Source organism: Mesoplodon densirostris, chromosome 11, assembly GCF_025265405.1.
Source record: "Mesoplodon densirostris isolate mMesDen1 chromosome 11, mMesDen1 primary haplotype, whole genome shotgun sequence".
NCBI lineage: Eukaryota > Metazoa > Chordata > Mammalia > Artiodactyla > Ziphiidae > Mesoplodon > Mesoplodon densirostris.
This window is the reverse complement of record NC_082671.1, coordinates 61,842,558-61,860,947: the sequence shown is the minus strand read 5'-3', so window position 1 is coordinate 61,860,947 and position 18,390 is coordinate 61,842,558. Positions and strand designations below refer to the sequence as shown.

The following is an 18,390-nucleotide window of genomic DNA, read 5'->3' as shown; positions in this document are numbered from 1 at the left end:
CAGTGACCTTGTGAGAAGAGGAGAGACACCAGGAGGTCTGTGACGATGGGACTGATGTGGCTGCAAGGCGAGAAACGGCCACCAGGACCCACAAGAGGCAGGAAGGTCCCCCCCTCCACCACGGCCACCCTGAGAGAGCCGGCCCTGCCGAGGCTTCGATTTCAGACTTGCAGCCACCAGGCTACGGGTGAAAATTCTGGGGGTTAGGCCCCCAGTCTGTGACGCCTCTTTACAGCAGCCCCTGGGCACTGGCTACTGTCCAGGACACCTGCTGTCAGCCGCATCTCCACGTGGGTGCACATGCAGAGGAATTGGGGGGCCCTTGGCGGCCTTGTCCTTCCCTACCCCAGTGCCACTGGTCCATGGGGCGTGGTCCAGAATCGTGGCACCTGGGGGGATGGCAGCGTTAGGCTGACAGCTACCGTGTGAGAGGTGAACTGGACGTAGAAGCCCTCTCAGTCCCCCAGCGGGGACCTTGCCCGGCCACCCCCTTACAAACGAGGGTCCAGGCTCCGGAGGCGCAATGTGCCTGGGTCAGGGGTTTCCCATGGCTGGTCGGTCAGTTGCTTTGTTAGTTACTGACCAGGGCTCAGGTTCCGAGGAGACAGGCCTCTGCTGGCCACTGACGTCAGCCAAAGGTGTCTGGGGTCAGGGTGGGCGGCAGCGAGGACTGGGAGCGCCACAGCAGCCCCACGGCAACACGCAGAGCTTAAAATAACAGCCGAGACAGAACCCACGCGGCTGCCCGACCACACGTCGCAGAGTCGGACCAGCCCACAAGTCTCAGCGTCTTTGCCGTGAGCTCCTGGACCCCTTCAGGTGCACGGTTGCCCGTAATCACGTCTGTCTTTGAGGCTCTAACCACTGTTGTCACCAGAAACGCACCTCATTATCCACGACACTCTTCCCTCTGCTGCATTTGTTTATCTACTTATTTATTTACAAGTCTGTTTGTTTATTTTTGCCTGGTTCTTAGCGCAGGATATAATTTTGCGTGTAATTAGTTAGTGCACGTTCAAATCACAGACAAAGCCTTCAGGGAGGCGGCGTTGGGGTGTTGGCCATGGAACAGGCTCTGCTCAGCAAGGGGAGGGGGGTCCCAGCAGCTCGAGGAGGAGGGCCCCGGGGCCCACATCCTTCCTCCCGCACCTGTGTGACCCACACAGGTGAGCCGTCCATGACGGGCTCTGGGCGGCTGGCCTGGGGTCCCCGTGCACAGCTCCCTTCAGGCCCTGGACCAGGCATGTCTGGTACCCGCTGAAGACACCCCGTTGCCTCTTGGGTCGGTCACACCCAGACGTGGCTTCCCTCGGGTCAAGGTGGCCTGGGCAGCTCTGGGCTGATGAAGCCGGTGGCTGCTCCATGCACTTTATCCTGCCAGCCTGGCCCCAGGCCAGGCTGGGCACCCGGAGGTGACATCAGTGACAAAAAGGCAGGGCAGTCCTGTGCAGTGAGCCACCTGGAGGACCCGGGGGCTGCCTGGAGGAGGGGTCCAGGGCTGACAGCAGTGTATGAAGAAGGACACCCAGGGCTGAAGCAACGGCTGCCTGGGAGCCCCAGGGAGCTGCCAGCTTTTCTTCTGTGGGGTGGACACTGCCACCCTCCTCCCCTGCATGTGGGGACCGTCTCCTGGGTGTCACCTCCTCGTTGTTCCCTTGTTTGGAGCTGCAGCATGTACCCCCATCCTCTCTCCCTGCCGACCCCCTGCATAGCGGTGGGCTGGGATCTGTACGGGGCCGTATCCTCGAGCTGGGAGGGACCTTCAGGGCCAGAGTACCGTCCGCTTTCTCACACTGTGGTCCCAGGGCCCAACGCAGAGGGCGGCATACAGTGGTGCTTATTGTTTGCTGAGGGAAGGAAAGTGAGGCAGTGAGTGGATGCCCCAGTGGAGGCTGTGGCCGTGTGGCCACACCGAGGGGCCACCCGGTGTCACCAAGAGGTCTAGGCTCACAGCTCGGGGATGACCGGGGGTGGGGCACCAGCCAGGCCCGGGGAGGACCTGCAGCCTCCCTGGGGCCAGCGGCCAGGCTTCCCTCGTCGGCACCCTCCGTCCAGCGCCGGCACTGCCTGTCTGGTCAGTGTTACTCTTCAGAGCATCTTGGTTTACGGACAGGCGTGTCCCTCTGCTGGGATGCTGGCCCCCTCAGCTCCTCAGAGCAGCGGGTGCCCTCCCTGGATTTAGGAGTCACATGGTGGGGGGTGAGGAAGCCAGTGAACCCCATGGAGTCGCCGCCTGCAAACGAGACGGGTCCCTTCTCGGCAGGTTGGGCCGGTCCAGACACAGACCGAGGCCGCTCCAGGCCAGCCTGGCCTCCTGTCGCGGAGCCCTGTGCAGCCCAGGTCCTGACTCGTGACCCTTCCCCTGTGACTCAGCCCTTCATTTCTAGGCATGGCTGAGATGGGGCACATTTAACGTCCTGTCGTCCAGGCAAGGCTGCCAAAACCATGCTGTACAAGCGTGGAGGTCGCTGGCCTGACCCGGTGCATTGGCTTTTACAGGGTGGGTCTGACAGCGTCGTCTGGGGGTTCAGATATCCCTCTGGGTCCCTCTGCAGATGGGTGCCAGGTGGGCACTCGGTGTGGTGCCGGGACGGCTGGTCTCCAGGCGCGTCCACTCAGCCCCATCTGCGCCTCTCTTGCAGGTCAGCTGGCCGCCGGCACCTGTGAGATTGTGACGCTGGACCGTGACAGCAGCCAGCCGCGGAGGACAATCGCCCGGCAGACGGCTCGCTGCGCGTGCAGGAAGGGGCAGATCGCGGGCACCACCAGAGCCAGGCCTGCCTGCGTGGACGGTAAGAGCCCCGGCCCGGGCGGCCGTCGGGGGCCACAGGAGGCTGCGTGCCCAGGGTCCACGAGATGCCCCCAGCCCCCAGGACATTCCGCCGAGGCGCCCTGCTCGCTGGGCAAGGCCTCGGGCTGCACGGGGCCGCCACCCCCGGCGGTGCCGGTTGTGCCCCTGAGGGCTGCGTGCTGGCCGTGGGCGTGGAGTGCAGGCTGGCGGGGAGCCAGAGGGTATTTCTTGGCCAGTCGGGCTTGCTGCGGGCAGAGGGGGTGGAGGCGGTGCCACCAGCGAGATGGCCCTGATGCCCGTGTGGTCTCTGTCTGAGGTGCCAGCGGGGCTCGTTACCCTGCGGGTCTGGCAGGTGGCAGGTGGCAGGTGCCCCAGGCTTCGTGACGTGCAGCAGGGCCGCCACAGGCTCCCAGGACAGCCGACGCGATGCGCCTGTTGGGTAGGCTGGTGGCACCACTGAGTCTGAGCCGGCTGGGGGACGAGACACGTCTTGTTAACATTCTCTCTGAGTTAATGCTCAGGCACCGTGTGGGAGGTGGTACCTCTGGGGACCGTCCTCAGAAACAGACCCACAAGCTGTCTCTACAAAGCGGGGAGGAGTCCCCGCAGCTTCCGTCAGGGCACCGACGTGGGCGCGTCCCCTGGTGCAGGAGACACCGCGGGTGCTCTGCAGGGGACCTGGGCATCCCAAGGCTGGACGCAGCGGGGCCCAGCAGGGGTCTGGGGCGGGGCCAGCGGTCGAGTGGGGGAGGCGGCGTTGGAGCTGGGCCGGAGCCCTACCCAGCCCCAGGACTAGAGCAGGGGGGACACCCCTTTTCTGGGCGGCCTGGGGGCTCCCGTGGGCCTGGCTGGCAGCTGCCTGTGTTGGTCCAGGCTCCTTGGGGTCGATGGCCCCATGCAGGGGTGTGGGGTGGCTGGAGGAGACGCGGTCACCGCGGTCAAGGTGGAGGGTCCAGGGTATCAGCCGGTCCATCCCGTGGGGGCGGCAGGGATGCACAGGGTCACCCAGAGCTGGACTTGGACCCTGGCTCTTCTGGTCGGTCCCTCCCCTCCCCTACAGCCTCTGCACGGGCTCTGGGGGCCCAGCTCCCTGGTTCAACCTGTTGCCTCCGCCCAGGAGGCCCACCGACTCCCCTGCTCTGACCTAGGACGTGGTGGGGAACCACCTTGCCTGCTGCAGGCGGTGCTGGCGAAGGTCACGGGAGAGGTGACAGGCGTGCTGAGCACAGGGCTGGGGCATCGTGAACTCCCGGCCACTCTGGGAGGCTCATCAGCCGTGCGGGTAGGGCTGCATCAGGAGCGAGGACACATCATCCCCGAAGGGGAGGCTTTCTGACAAGCCGGGTGGGTCCCAGTGCAGCCCCCAAAGGGAGAAAGGCCCCCAAGGAAGGGCCCCTCGGGGATGGGGCTGATTCAGGGGCCCGGGTCAGTGTCACCAGTGAGCCTGTCCAAGACTGTCTGGGGACCTGACCGGGGCAGTGAGTCTGCTCGGGGCCCGGGACCTGGAGCTCTGGCCCCACATGGCCTCCAGCAGGACAGGGAAGGAGTTGGGGACGGGCCTGGGCTCTTGGACCGAGGGAGTAGGCCCGGCCCTCACCACTCCAGGCCCTGACGTCCTGTGCACCTTTGGGGCTGAGTTGGCTGCGGGAGCCTCACCCATGGAGCCTGGGGTGCCCAGAAGCACCCTGGAGGTGCACAGGGCTCCGGGACCACCCAGCCGCCCCCAGAACCCGCCTTGCTTCCCTCAGGCCCCTTGGCCACGTGCCACCTGCCTTGTGCTGCCAGCCCGGAAGGGCTCTCTGGGAATGTCGGGGGCACCTGGGAGGTGGTGGGAAAGGACTGTGCCTTGTGGGGGGCTGGAGGCTAGTGGAAGGATGCTGAGGCAGCTGGTGCCTTCTGAGGATCTGGAACAAGGAAGCACTCGTGCTGGCGTCAGTTTTGTTTCTCAGAAGCTGTTGTCTGTCCTTGTTAAGAGCATCTAGCCATCGGCATCCCACGGACGGGGTGTGATTGAACAGCCAGATGTCTACGCGCAGCGCTAACATCCTTGCCTTTGGGGACCATCCTCAGAAACAATCACAGACAGTCTTTACAGAGAGGAAAGACCTAGCTACTCCGAGGCCGCTCCACTGACCCTAGACTCTGTCTGCCCAGTGGGTCGCCGGTGGACCTCCTTGACCCCCAGTGAGCTGGGCTAAGCCACGGCATCTCTATCTGCAGCTCCTGTAACTAGAAGCAGCTAGAGCGCCTTCGGCTGACATTGATGGATTCTTCCCAGACAGGAGGGAGGGAGGGGGAGGTGCCGGCCCGCTCCCCTCCCCTCTGGTCATTAGCTCTGGGAGCCTTCGGGAGAGCCAGGTCAGAACTGATTACTAATTGAATCTGGGTCTGCTCATCTGAAACCACGTTCTCTCCCCTCTCCCGTGAGCCTCCCCGTGCCTCAGGAGCTGGGTCCCAGAGACCCAAATTAAAACCCGGCCGTTTTCAAGGGAGGCCACACAAATCAGTTAGCTGGCATTTTTTGTACAGTGGGCATTTCCAGGCTGCCATCTAATTTAATTTTTGAGTTTCTATTTTCTTGCTCTGTGCACATAATGTTTCCTCAAGTGTGAATTGTGCCTGCTAAAGAGAAAACTTGGGCTGCATGGGGTTGGTTGGAATTCCGTATGAACGGGGCTTAAATTGGGATGGTTTGTGCTGACCCTGTCGTGTCTGGTAAATACGTGGGCTTGAAATACTAGAGCCCAGCTGCATCTGTTCACATGTTTATTCATTTATTTATTAACTTATCGTTCATTCATTTGCCCACTGACTCATTCATTGGATCAAATAAGGTGTTTGCTCCTGGGTGGAGGAGAGCTGGAAGGGGAGATTGACTCTTAGGGTACCTAGTACCTAGAACATGCAGTGCTGGAGGGCTAGGGTCCAGACTGTGAGGCAGGGGCTGGGGGACCCCAGAGTACAGCCGTCACTTCCTGTCCAGGACCTTAACAAAGTTGCATCTTCAAGGGAGCATTTGAGCAGGGTACCAAAGAATGAATAGGAGCTCACCAAGAAAGTATCTCTTTGTAAAAGGAGGGGGCTGGTGGTGAGAGGGGAGCTCCTGGCCGTGTTTCTGGGTAAACCGCAACCCCCCCCCACCAGCCTGGACCCTAACCCTAACCTGCCTAGGGTCTTTCCAACTCATGGAACCATCAGAGAAAGAGTTTCTCAAACAAACCCCACTATCCCTGCAAGGCTCCACGTCCTTACACACAAATACAGAACGGCACCTACCCTCGGGGCTGCCGCTGGTCGTGGATACCTCGGTTAAAAGCCTCCTCCGCCGGCACTGCTGCTCTGGAAGGCTCTGAGGGCCCCTCTCCACCGGTGGAAATGCGCGTGGTCCCAAAGCCCCTGTAGCACCGCTGAGAGGACCGAGGCCCAGTCCCCAAGCCACGCCCCGCCCAGTGCACAGCAGGTCACACACAGGCAGCTCCACTCTCCCTGAAGTGGCCTCTTTCTTTATAAAGGTAGGCTCTTCCTCCCATCAGCTGAATTCTCATGAAACTCTCTTGGAAGAGAACCAAGTAAAGAAAGCAGCGTGGTGCCCAGGGGCCGGGCACGGGCAGTCGGGCGGGAGAAGAGAGGGTTGTTTCTGGAGCAGCACTGCCCCAGCCATGGTGGGGGGGTGGGGGTGAGGGCAGGAGTCTTAGGCCAGGCCCGGCAGGGTTCCTGGGAGCCATGGGGTGTGGTGGGCAGGCGGAGTTCCGCACAGGCCTGTTGTGAGGGCCGCTGCAGCCCTGAGGAGGAGGTTGTAGTCTAGGCTGGCACAGTCCAGTCTGGAGAGGGTCCTCCCTGTGTATGGGCTGCCAGCCTCTCCAAAGTCCCTGCCAGGACTGCCTGGCTGATGCTGTTGACCACTGGCACCTGCTGGGAGCTGGCCTGTCTTCTAGCCAACATGCCTTTGTATTCCTGAGCAGGGAACAAATGCATCCAGGTCTCATGCCTGAACATTAGGGTCAGATCTTGTAATATACCTTTCCTTTCCAGGGGAGCCTGGGGTGCAAACAGGGCCCAGGGTGTTGGGTGGAAAGCCACGGCCCCAGGCCTCCTGGGTTCTCACCAGCTGTGTGCACAGATTGGATAGCAGCTGGGCATCATCACACTCTTCTTAGAGTGAGAGGAGGTGTGATGCTCAGAGGCCCTCTCTGAACTGATGTACCAACCTAGGGAACCACCTGTCCCCCATTTACATTCTTCCCAGCCATGTATGAGACATGCGTGTTCCAGACATGGCCTTTGAGGGATTCTGCTGAGGAAGCTGGAGCAGGGATGGCTGTTTGAGAAGGGTCTGTGTGCAGATGGCTGCTATGGTCTGAGATGAGCCTGGGTCCCCGCCAGGGAGGAAGTGAAGACCCAGAAGAGGCACCTCATTAGTAGATGCAAGGAGTTGAGGGTGCAGAGATAAACCCTTGCATCGCATCAGCTGATCTTCATCAAGGGCGCCAAGACCAATGGGGAAGCAGTAGTCCTTTCAACAAGTGGCACTGAGACATCTGGATTTCCACGTGCAAAAGAACGAAGTTGGATCCCTGCCTCACGCCATATATATACCAGCAACCTCAACATGGATCAGAGACCTAAATGTTAAGGGCTAAAATGATGAAACTTGTAGCAGAAGACAGGAGTAACTCTTTATGACCTTGGATTTGGCAAAGGATTCTTACATATGACACCAAAAACACAAGCAACAAGAGAAAAGTAGATAAATGGGACTTCATCAAAATGAAAACCTTCGGTGCCTCAGAAGACACCATCAAGAAAGTGAAAAGACAGCCCACAGAATGGGAGAAAATGTTTGCAAATTGTGGATCTGATAAGGGACCTTTATCTAGAATATATAAAGAACTCCTCCAACTCAAAAGTGAGAAGACAATTAACACAATTTTAAAATTGTCAAAGGATCTGAGTAGACATTTCTTCAAAGAAGATAGACGTGAATAACCAGATGCCAGCTCCCATGAGTCAGCAGGAAAATGCAAATCAAGCACACAATAAGACACTGCTTCACACCCCAAAGCGTGGCTAGAATCAAAAAGTCAGATGATAACAAGTGTTCCCGAGGGTGTGGAAACATCGGAACCCTCCTACACTGCCGGTGGGAATGTAAAAGGGAGCAGCTGTTTTGGAAAAATGATCTCGATTAAACAAGAGTTATCATCCTATGATCTAACAGTTCCACTCCGAATGGAATCCTAGGTATTCCCCAGGAGAAATGAAAAACATACATCCACTCTGTCGACTGAAAAAAACGGCACAATGTGAGGGTTGTGAGTTAAGTTTTATTTGGGGCACAGTGAGGACGATAGCCCAGGAGACAGCATCTCAGAGAGCTCTGAGGACCTGCTCCAGAGAGGCGGGGGGAAGGTCAGTATATATGAGATTTTGGTGAAGGGGGAGTCCATGCAATCAAGCACGTATTCTTTGCAGAAGGTTTCTGCAAGTCACGAGGAGCAGATGTCACCTTGAAGGAATTTAGTTCTTTTCTAGATATGAGGAGATGCAAGAATTGGGCTCATAAAATCTCCTGAAAATATCTAACTATCTGAAGACCTGTCCTGCCAGTTTTTCCCAGAGCACAGAGAGCCTCTTTCCTGACCTCCACCCTGAACTCTTTTCAAGGGGTGTGGAAAGTCAGCAGCTGCAGCGGCTCAGGATTTAATCCTAGTAGAGGTGGATGGCAAGTGCCAATTTGTAGTTGGCAACTGAAAAACTTGTCCACACACATTCACAGCAGCATCTGCCCTAATAGACAAAAGGTGGAAACAGCCCAGACGTCCAGCAGTGGACAAATGGGTAAACTGAGCGTAGTGTGTCCATATAGTGGAACGTTACTGAGCTGTAAAAAAGAACGAGGATTGACACACATTCAACGTGGATGAACCTGGAAAACGTGACACTCAGGGAAGAAGCCAGACCCAAAGGGCACATGGTATGTGATTCTCTTTACGTGGAATAAGCAGATCCAGAGAGACAGAGAACAGATTAGTGGCTACCAGGGGCTGGAGAGCGATAGGAAGGGAACGGGGTTTCTTTTGGGGGGATGAAGAAGCCCTAAAACTGACGCAATGGATGCACGGCTCTGGACGCACTGAAACCACTGAATGATGCACTTTTAAGTCATGAATTGTAAGGTGTGTGAATCAAGGTAAAGCCCTTGCCCCCCACACACATGCACAGAGCTGATGAGGTGGGTGAACTGGGAAGGCGGGGTGGGGGAGCCTTGCACGAGGCAGGGGGCGGGGGAGATGTGATGGGGGCGGAGCCGGTACTCCAATCACCCCTGAGTGGTGAGGACCAGGGGTTAGGACACGGGCTGTTCTATAGCCTGGTTGGGTTGGAGCTCAGGTTGGAGAAGGTCTGACAGGGGAGGTGAGTGTAGACCACCATTCCTTAAACTCTAACGGCAGGGCCCGGCGTCTGTTTTGTAGGATATGGTAAAAATCACATAACTGGGAAACAAAATTTCAGAGAGCATTTGAGTCGAAGTCTGCTTTGTGTTTGATCCAGCAGAGCCTGGACGGCCCCTCTGTGTCACACTGGCCTTCCGGCATAAGCAGAGTGGGCCACGGCCTCAGCAGCAGGGTCCGCAGCCCCCACCCAAGGTCCTGTGAAAGGGCAGGGAGGCTGGGACCTGGCTTTGAGGCTCAGAAGCAAAAGGGAAGGAAACATGAGGCCTTTAGATGCTGGTGAAGAGAATGAGGCAACTGAGAGGAACGGAGAAGCTGGGAGTGGCTGGAAATTCCCAGAAGGGTGTTAGGGGTTAGGGGCCCAGGGCTGCCTCGGGGGAGGGGCAGCTCCCCGCTGTGAGGACTGGACGGAACCCGGAGGCCCATGCCTGTGTGGCCCTTAGTTCTCCGTCAGGTGGGGGCCTTGGTGTTTCAGCACCCGGCTCTGCAGCCCCACCTGGATCACCCTGCTTCTCCCCAGGGCCATTGCAGCAGCGCTAGGGTGGGTGCAGAGGCAGAAGCATGAGATGAGAGGAGGGGGCCGTCACGGGCAGCACAAACCTGATGGGGGCTGAACCGAGCCGATGCGGTAGCAAAAACCCTGGAAGGCTTCCTGGAGGAGCTGAGCCCCGTGTCCCAGGGAGGTGGCCACGCCCACCTACGTTGCTCCGTGGCCCTGGTTGTGCCCTAGACTCCCAGAGTGTCCTTTAGCAGCAGACTTGAATGTGTGGTCACCCCACATCCATGTCCAGACCCCGTTCTTTGAGAGGAGAGGGGACAGGATTCAGAGTGGACAGCAGGCCTCAGTCTTTTGGGGCAAAAGCTTTTAGGTGTTTTAATACTTGGAAAAGTGAGTATGCATATTTAGAAACCTGTGTATGTCCTTTATGCAGCTGAGTGGCCTCCAGCAGTTCGGCTAAGCTCTGCGAGCTGTGGGTGGAGGAGCAGCAGAGGTGTGAGTGAGGGTCCAGCCCTGCCTGGCCTCCTGCACCACCCAGTGCTTCCTTTATCTGTGTCACCCGCTCTCTGGAGTCTGCTAGACCTGCCCCCCGTGGTGGGCCGAGCAGGCTTGCAGTGACTTGCAACAGTCGTGTTAAATTTTCAGAAATTTTGTGATCTGACTGCTATATACAGCCGTTAGTAAAAAGGAAGTTATCTAACCTTACCTGTACATAAATTATATTAAAAAGAAAGATATCCACCTTAAGCCTCTAAAAAAAGAACAAGCTAAACCCAAATCAAGTAGAAGGAAGAAAATAGCAAAAATTAGAATGGAAATAAATAAAACAGAGACTAGAAAAAACAGTGGACATCAACTAAACCAAAAGTTAATTATTTGAAAGATAAACAAAAATATCGAAACTTGATTTTTAACTAGACTGATCAGAGAAAGAGAGAGAGAAAAGGCTCAGATTACTAAATCAGAAACTAAAGGGAGGACCACCCTCTTTATTTTTACTATCTTTCACAGAAACACAAAGGGTATAAAGGAATACTATGAACCGCTGTGTGCCAACACATTAGGTAACTTAGATGAAATGGACACCTTCCTAGAAACACACAAACTGACTTAAGAAGAAATAGAAAGTCTGAGTAGACCCATGACAAGTCAAGACAGTGAGTTAATAATCTAATAACATCCTAGCAAGAAAAGCCTAGTACCAGATGGTTCCACTGGTGAATTCTACCAAATTTAGAGAAGAATTAATGTCAATTCTTCTCAAACTCTTCCAAACAAAACACTTCTTGACTCACGCCATGAGGCTGGGTTTACCCCAATACCAAAAGTATCAGGAAAAGACATTACAAGGAAACTGCAGACCTTATAAATACAAATGCAGAAATCTTCCACAAAACACTAACAAACTGAGTCCAGGAGAATATGAAAAGGATTGTACGTCATGACCAAGGAGGATTTATCTCAAGGGTGCAAGAGTGGGTCAACATAAGAAAATCAGTAGCTGTGATATATGGTATTAATAGAATAAAGATCTAAAGTCACATGATCGTGTCAATAGTTACAGAAGAAGCATTTAACAAAATCCAACATCCCTTCAAGATAAAAACACTCAGCAAACTAGAAACAAAAGGGAACTTCTCAACATGACGAAGGGCATCTATGAAAAGCCACCAGGCAGCATCATACTCAGTGGGAAGACTGGATGCTTTTGCCCTAAGATCAGGAGCAAGACAAGGATGTCTTCTCTGGCCACTCTATTCAGCATTGTCCTGGAAGCGTGGCCAGGGCAGCTGGGCAAGAAACGTAAATAGAAGTCATCCTGATGGGAAAGGAAGAAGTAAAGCTATCTATTCACAGATGAAGTGATCTTTTGCAAAGAAAACCTGAAGGAATCCACGTACACACTTAAAAGTAATAAAGGAGTTTGGCAAGGTTGCAGGATACAAGGTCAGTATACAAAACTCAATGGAATTTCTCCACAATGGTAGGGAACAATCTGAAAATGATCTCAAGGAAATAATTCCACTTGAAATAGCTTCAGAAAGAATGAAATACTCAAAAATAAATTTAACAGAAGTGCCAGACTCGTGCACTGAAAGCTATAAAACAGAAAGCTAATAACATCGCCTCCCTCATCTTATACATTTTAATCAGCATTTGAGGATAATCAGCATGTAGAGAAGAAATATCTGTGCAATATCTTGGAGGAGATTCTCTCCAGGAACCAGGAGCTGATGTGCCCCAGCGTGCGGTGGGAACCCTCATGCTCTGATTGTGGCCATTAGCAGGGACGCTTGTGACGTTATTCAGAGAAGGGTGCAGGGGGCTCTGCACTGATCAGCAGGCCGCCTGCCTCTCGTCCCGCTCCTGTAGCTCAGGGACATCACAAACACTCATGGTGGCGGGGGCATGCGTGGGACCCTGTTACACAGGCTCTGCCCAGGGTCCCCTGGGAGTCCACAGGCTCTGTCCAGGCCGATGCAGGCAGGTCCCCCTCCCTGAGATTGCTGATCCTCTGTCTCCTTCAGGAAGGAGGGCAAAGGGGGCACGCAGCTCCGGAGCCCCCAACCCTGGGCGGAGTTTAAATTTGGATGTTTTTCAGGACCCCCAGAGCAAAGCTGCAGTTGACGTGGGCGTGACAGAGCTTTGTGAACAGTTCCTAAAGGCCGGCATGTGCAGGTTTACATGGTCACCAGGGCCTTGCTGGAGGCTTTAAGTGAATCACTGGTTTTATTTCCACAGATGCCCTTTGAGGGAAGCACTCTTATCTGCCCCCCTTTAAAGACTGGAGACAGGGCCACATGGGGGATGGAGCTTGCTCCAAGTGCTCAGGGGCAGCCTGGAGGCCCCTGGGTTTCAGTGCCCCCCAGGAAGCCACAGTGCCCTCTGGGAAACACCCAGCAGTGCTGAGAGGCCCAGACCTGGGTGCAGAATGAGAGCAGCCCAGGCTGTTGGCCTCCGCGAGGACCCCGGGGAAGACGGGACAAAAGGTCCTGACTGTGTCCTGAGATGTGCAGGGGAGTGGAGGAAGCACGAGACCCCAGGGGAGAAAACTGTGGACTCAGGCCACGGCTACCCGAGAAGACTTCCTGTAAGAGGTGACACGAGCGCTCGTCACTGGGCCACGGCTGCCCGGAGCAGGTGGGCGTCAGTGGGCAGCACACCAGGGTGCTTGCTGGCTGCTGGGCAGTGGGTACCGCCACAGGCAGAGTCTCTCAGAGCCGTGCTGTGGACACAGTGCCCGTCAGGACCCGTGGTTGAGTCCCCCTTCCTTCCTGGGCTGGCGGCTGCAGAGGAGGGAGGCAGCGGCCCCTCTCTCTTGCCCACACCTTGCCCACGTGCACACGTGCCAGCACAGGGTCACACTGGTGCTCAACCTGGTGGCGGGGCCGTCCTTGGCCCCAGTCCATCGCCCAGCTCTGGGCCCGCAGAGGGAGATACCCCAGCCACCGTGGTCTAGCACTGGGGGGCCCTGCCTGGGGGTCGACATTGTGGAGGGAGAGAGTGGGTGCAGCCCGCCTGCCATGCTGGTCACGTCCACTCCCGAGGGTGGAGGTCACAGGAGCTGGACACCACGGGTCCCATCGCTCCCAGCGAGTCCAGCCCCTTTTCAGGGAGTCCAGCTTCTGTAGAGCAGACGGACCCTGGCACCGTTAGTTTCAGGGCAGGCCCAGGAAGTGGGGTGTGGGAGGGACCCCTCTGGGAGGAGGATGGGGCCCGGCATCCTTTACTAGCCTCTCCTTCCCGCTGAAATTGCCGGCCTCGTTAGGCGAGGCCCCCGCGGCTTTCCTCTGCGCTCCGGAGCGGCTCCGCCCACCCGGGGCTAGGAAGGCATCCCTCCCGGGCCTCCTGGCAAGAAGCGGCTTCCCTGGGGGCTGAGCGCGGCCCTGGGGCTCTGCACCTCCCAAGGGGGCCCTTCTTTGAGGGAGGCTCATGCTGTTTCATGTGATTTGAAATTTCAAACTCAGTTCAATAGCGTGGTAAAAACCAAATCAAAGCCAGGGAAATCGTCAACAAAACAATTGCATTTTGATCCAGGGAACAAGCTTGCCCCCATGTCCTGCTGGCTCCGGGCACGGACGCAGGGGCAGCTCTGGTCACTTTCAGGACCCGCGTGGAGGGGGCGCCCGCGCAGCCTTCCAGGTAGGGCTTGGGGAGGCGGGAGGGGCCGGGTCCTTTGACCAGCTGCTCAGGCCGTGGTGGGGGGCAGGGGCTGATCCCCAGCTGCTGGCAGCACGAGTGGTGTCTGACGGCCTTTGGGAAGATCTCTGCCCTGCTCTCTGGACAGTAAAGTCAGGGCACTGGGTGCTGGGAGAGGTCGGGCTGGTGACGGAAGCAGCAGTGACGGTGGACGGGCGAGTCAGGAGGCCAGGTGGTGGCCCTCGCCGTGGGGTTGTTGAGAAATTGGAGGGAGAAGCCCTGAGCCCGGCCCTGGGCACGGCCCGAGCACAATGCAGAGAGGTGTCTGTCCCGACCGAGGGGGCCCTGGGCGTGGCCTGAGCGCTGTCCCCCGGCAGGTGTGGCTCACCTGTGGGCCAGGGAGCAGGTGCCCAACAGGGGCCTGGAGGCAGGTCCAGGGGCTCCCCTGGGTGGTGTGAAGGGGAGTGAGGTCAGCAGGGAGGAAGCTCAGGACAGGGATATGGCTCCTGGCCAGGCGGCCGGGCTCCAGGCTGCGACCGCGGCTCAGAGCCCAGGCTGGGGGAGGGGCGGCAGTGTCCAGCAGGGCGGCGATGTCAGCGTCTCCTTCCTTGCTCTCCAGGGCTGTACTGGGGGGAAAAGGAAGGAGCCCCCCACAGCAGGGAGCTGGAGAGGTGAATGAAAGTGTCCCTTTAATTGTTCAGATGCCTGGCAGGATAGGCAGAGCCTGCCTGCCTGATGGGTGAGAAGCAGCCGCGTTTGCCGCCGGAGCCTGGGGCCTGGCGGTCAGAGGAGCCCCGGGATGGGCATGGGCCCTTCGGGTCAGTGCGACCCCGTGAGGATGGTTCTCTGCATCAGCCGGAAGGGCCCTCCTCACCCACCTGTGCCTTAGCTCCTTTTTGTTTAGCTTTACTGTCCTCATTTTAAGTGTCCTCGGCTGGTAGTCAAGCAGCTGATCTAACGCAGATTCTACCGGTAACTGGGGAGGGAATGGTGTTCACGTTCTGGGTCCACAGCTTCGGGAGCGGGGTGCCGCCCGCGAATGTCAGAGTCGGGGCCCCCATACGGGAGTTAAGTACCCGAGTCCTTGCAGGTCCAGTGCCCAGCTGCCCACGTGACCTTGGCCATCACCTCCACCCCGAGCACCAAGTGTCCCTCCAGTGTGGACGTAAGGGCAAAGGGCAAACTGCAGGACCCTGGACCCAGCGACCTGTGTTTCCTAGGTGACTGGGCTGCACAACCCCCTGGGGCAGCAAACCAAAGATGCAGGTGTGTTTTTAAAGAGATGCATCAGCGCCTTTGAATGTGAATGCGCCTCTGACACCTGAACAGCAGCACCAGGGAGAAGAAAACAAATGCAGCCCTTCCTCACAAAAGGCTTTCCCTCCAGCATCAGGCATCCCTGGTGGCCGTGGGAATCCAAGTCTATACAGTTACAGATTCATAACGATGCCTGTGTAGGCAAGTTCAGAAACGATTTCATGACCTTGTATAGGATGTGGAAGTCCAAAATAAGTGTTTATTCTTTAAAAAAATACCTTAGTTGAGATGTAACACACACAGGCTTGCACTACTCGCCCGCCGGAGCCTGGATGCTTCACCCCCCACCCCAGTCATACCCCCTCCCATTACTAGTGCCCCGTCTTCTGGAACCTCGCATTAATGGAATCAGACAGTACATAGACTTTTGTGCCTGGCTTCTCTCACTCACCGTGTCTGTGAGATCAACCTTGTTGTGTGAAGCGACATCTTGTTATTTTTATTGCTGTGTAGAATTCCATTGCTTGGATGTACCGTAATTTATCTGTTTGTTCTAAAGAAGATGGGTGTTTGGGTTATTTTGAATTTTCAATTATTATGAGTGCCGTGGCTGTGAACATGTCTGTGTGTCTTTTCGTAGACATGCACACTCATTAATTGTGGGCGTATATATACCCAGCAGTGGCACAGATGCAAATCAGCTATGGTAGGTCTGCCCGAAGTGATTCTCAAAGTGCTTATACCATTGGAGCTGCCCCCAGCAGTGTATGGCGGTGCCATTTGCTCTGTGTTCTAATCAGCACTTGTTGTTGTTGGTCTTTTTAGCTTAGCCATCCTATGGGGGTGTAGTGTGGCACCTTGTTTGGGTGTGGACGTGCATCTCTCTGTTGAGCGGTTAATAACAAGTGTGATTCCCCAGGCTAAGTGGGCAGGTGGAAAGCATCTCTTGTGAAGCATCTGTCAAAGGACTGGGCGGTTTGTTCAGTGATTCCCAGGAGCGCTTTCTTTATTCTGAGTCTGAGTCCTGCACTGGGAGCTTGTACTGCTAACATCTTCTCCCAGGCTGGTGTGGTCACTGGCTTACTGGTGTGTTTGGATGAACTGAAATTCTCAATTTTAACTAGGTCTAATTTACCAGTCTCTTCTCTTAGGTCATGTGTTTTGCTGGTCGGGGGCTGGTCCCTCGTGTCCTCCCACGAGCTCTGTCGTCCACGTCACACATGCGGGTCTGTGATCCAATTCTTATTGATATTTTACATGGTCTCAGACGGATCACAGATCTCATTTCCAGCATCACTATTGAAAAGTTTTAACCTTTCAAGCTCATAACAATTGTAGGTAAAGTTCTAAAACATGATTTTGAAGCGGAATGGAAGAGCTGGGTCTTTTCCCTGATTAGGTTATACCTAGCTAGCCAATTATGTCTTACTGTCTAATCAGCTGAGAGCTGGGGCTGAGATCACCCGTGGATTACTATATATACTTACCCCACCCCCACCCCGGCCGGCCTGGAATGCTAACAAAGTCATGGAATCTCTGTTTTCCTGTTTCCTTTTCCACCTTCCTGAGCATCTCAGGCTGGAGTTGGCAGGAGGAAGTGACAGGTGATTCTCCCCACATTCCCCCTGATGCCCCAGCTCTGCATCCAGCCCAGCCCTGGCCTTGTGGGTCCTCCCACGTGGGTGCAGGGCTGGGCTCCACAGGGTGAGGATGCTGGTCTTGCACTCTTGCCGTAAGGGCAGGACAGACGGACAGGCAGAAGAGGGGTCCGGCCTGGTCCTCCATCCGGAGCTGTCAGCCTGGGGGGGGCGGGTCCTTGTGCCCGATGGTGGGCCATGCTGCACCCACAGACGGTGGGGGGATCTCTTCTCTCTGGCGTGGTCCGGCAGCCGGCAGAGGACCCCGGGTCCCGGTTCTCCCAGCTCTGTGCTCTGGGGAGACAGGCCGATCTCTTGTCCTACTGAAGACTGGGCCACGTGTCTTCTTCCCCATTGTCTGGCCGGAGCGGGTGTTTTTCCTTCGTCTGTTTGTTTTTAATTAATAGGCTTTATTTTTAGAGAAGTTTTCAGTTCACAGAAAAACAGAGCAGAAAGTACAGAGTGTTCCCACATGCCCCCATGTTCCCATTGTTAGCACTAAGGATAGCTTTGCTAGTGCATTTGTTACAAGTGAGGGCCGGCAGTGATACACTGTTATTAGCCAAAGTCCGCCATTCACATCAGGTTCCATCTCTGTGTTGCGTGGTGTCCGGGTTTTGCCAAATACATCGTGTCAGGGACCGTGTCAGGGATGGTATCACACAGAATAGTTGCACTGCTCTAGAGCCTGCTGTTGGAGCTAGCTGGCACTCCACGACGCTCGGGGGCCGTTCCCCGAGATGGGGGCTTCCCTGTGGCAGGTGGGAGGGAGCTGGTACCTGGGGTACGCCTGCCCCTGCCCCCTGGCCGGGCCCCGAGGCCTGGCTCCGTGCAGGGCAGCCCCAAGGCCGGCATCGTGCCCCTGGAGGTCAGCAGGGAGGCGGGAATGCGGCTGCTTCTTCCTCTTCGTGCCAGGAAGCCAGTCTGATGGTGAGCTGGGAGGTGAGAAGCTGAAAGCCAAGCCTGTGCTCCCAAGGGCAGCCCACCCTCCCAGAGCCCGGCCCCACGGAGGAGCCAGCGCCGGGGGGGCAGCCGTCGGGGGGCCTGGGTCTATGCTGTCACCAGTCCAGAGTCAGAGCAGGACGCCCATGGAAGGGGGACCCAGTGCGTCCAGAGACCCGGCGGAGCACCTGCCAGCCATGGCGGGGGTGGGGTGAGATTGAACCCCGAAGATGGAGCCTGGGCTTCCTGCTCCCCTTCCCGCAGAGCACCCACTCTTTCCTATGCCCACCTCCTGCCCGGCTGGAGAGGCTTCTGTGGTTCCAAGCTGCAGAGATCCCTGGGCCGGCCGCTTCCGGAGAGGCTTCCGTCCACACTGGCGGCCCTGTCTGTCTGGGGAAACCCAGACGGGGACCCTGAGGACTGGGGGGCAGAGGGCAGCAGGGCACGGTCCCTGTTCTTGCCCAGAAGAGCTAGGGCTTCTGGAAGGCAGGTGCTGGGTGCCCTGCGAGGAGATTGGAGGAGGGGGCCCAGAGCCAGCACCCTGTGCAGCCAGGCCCAGTGCCCTGGGGCCTAAGAGGGCCAGCCCGCCAGAATCGCCCCTTCCCAGCCTGGTTACCGCCGCCTAACGGCGTAATCATCCATCTGCCTCGTGCCTTCCACCCAGGAGATGAG

At 56.8% G+C, this 18,390-nt stretch overlaps 1 protein-coding gene across 4 annotated transcripts in view; it reads left to right on the top strand.

Moving 5' to 3' along the window:
* Window positions 1-18,390, top strand: part of TAFA5 (TAFA chemokine like family member 5) — a 213,129-nt gene that overhangs the window by 122,712 nt on the left and 72,027 nt on the right. For all 4 annotated transcript variants that reach the window (XM_060113140.1, XM_060113142.1, XM_060113138.1 and 1 more), the window contains exon 2: window positions 2,643-2,792. In XM_060113140.1, coding sequence (XP_059969123.1) covers window positions 2,643-2,792 — 150 coding nt within the window. The remainder of the gene's footprint in view (window positions 1-2,642; window positions 2,793-18,390) is intronic.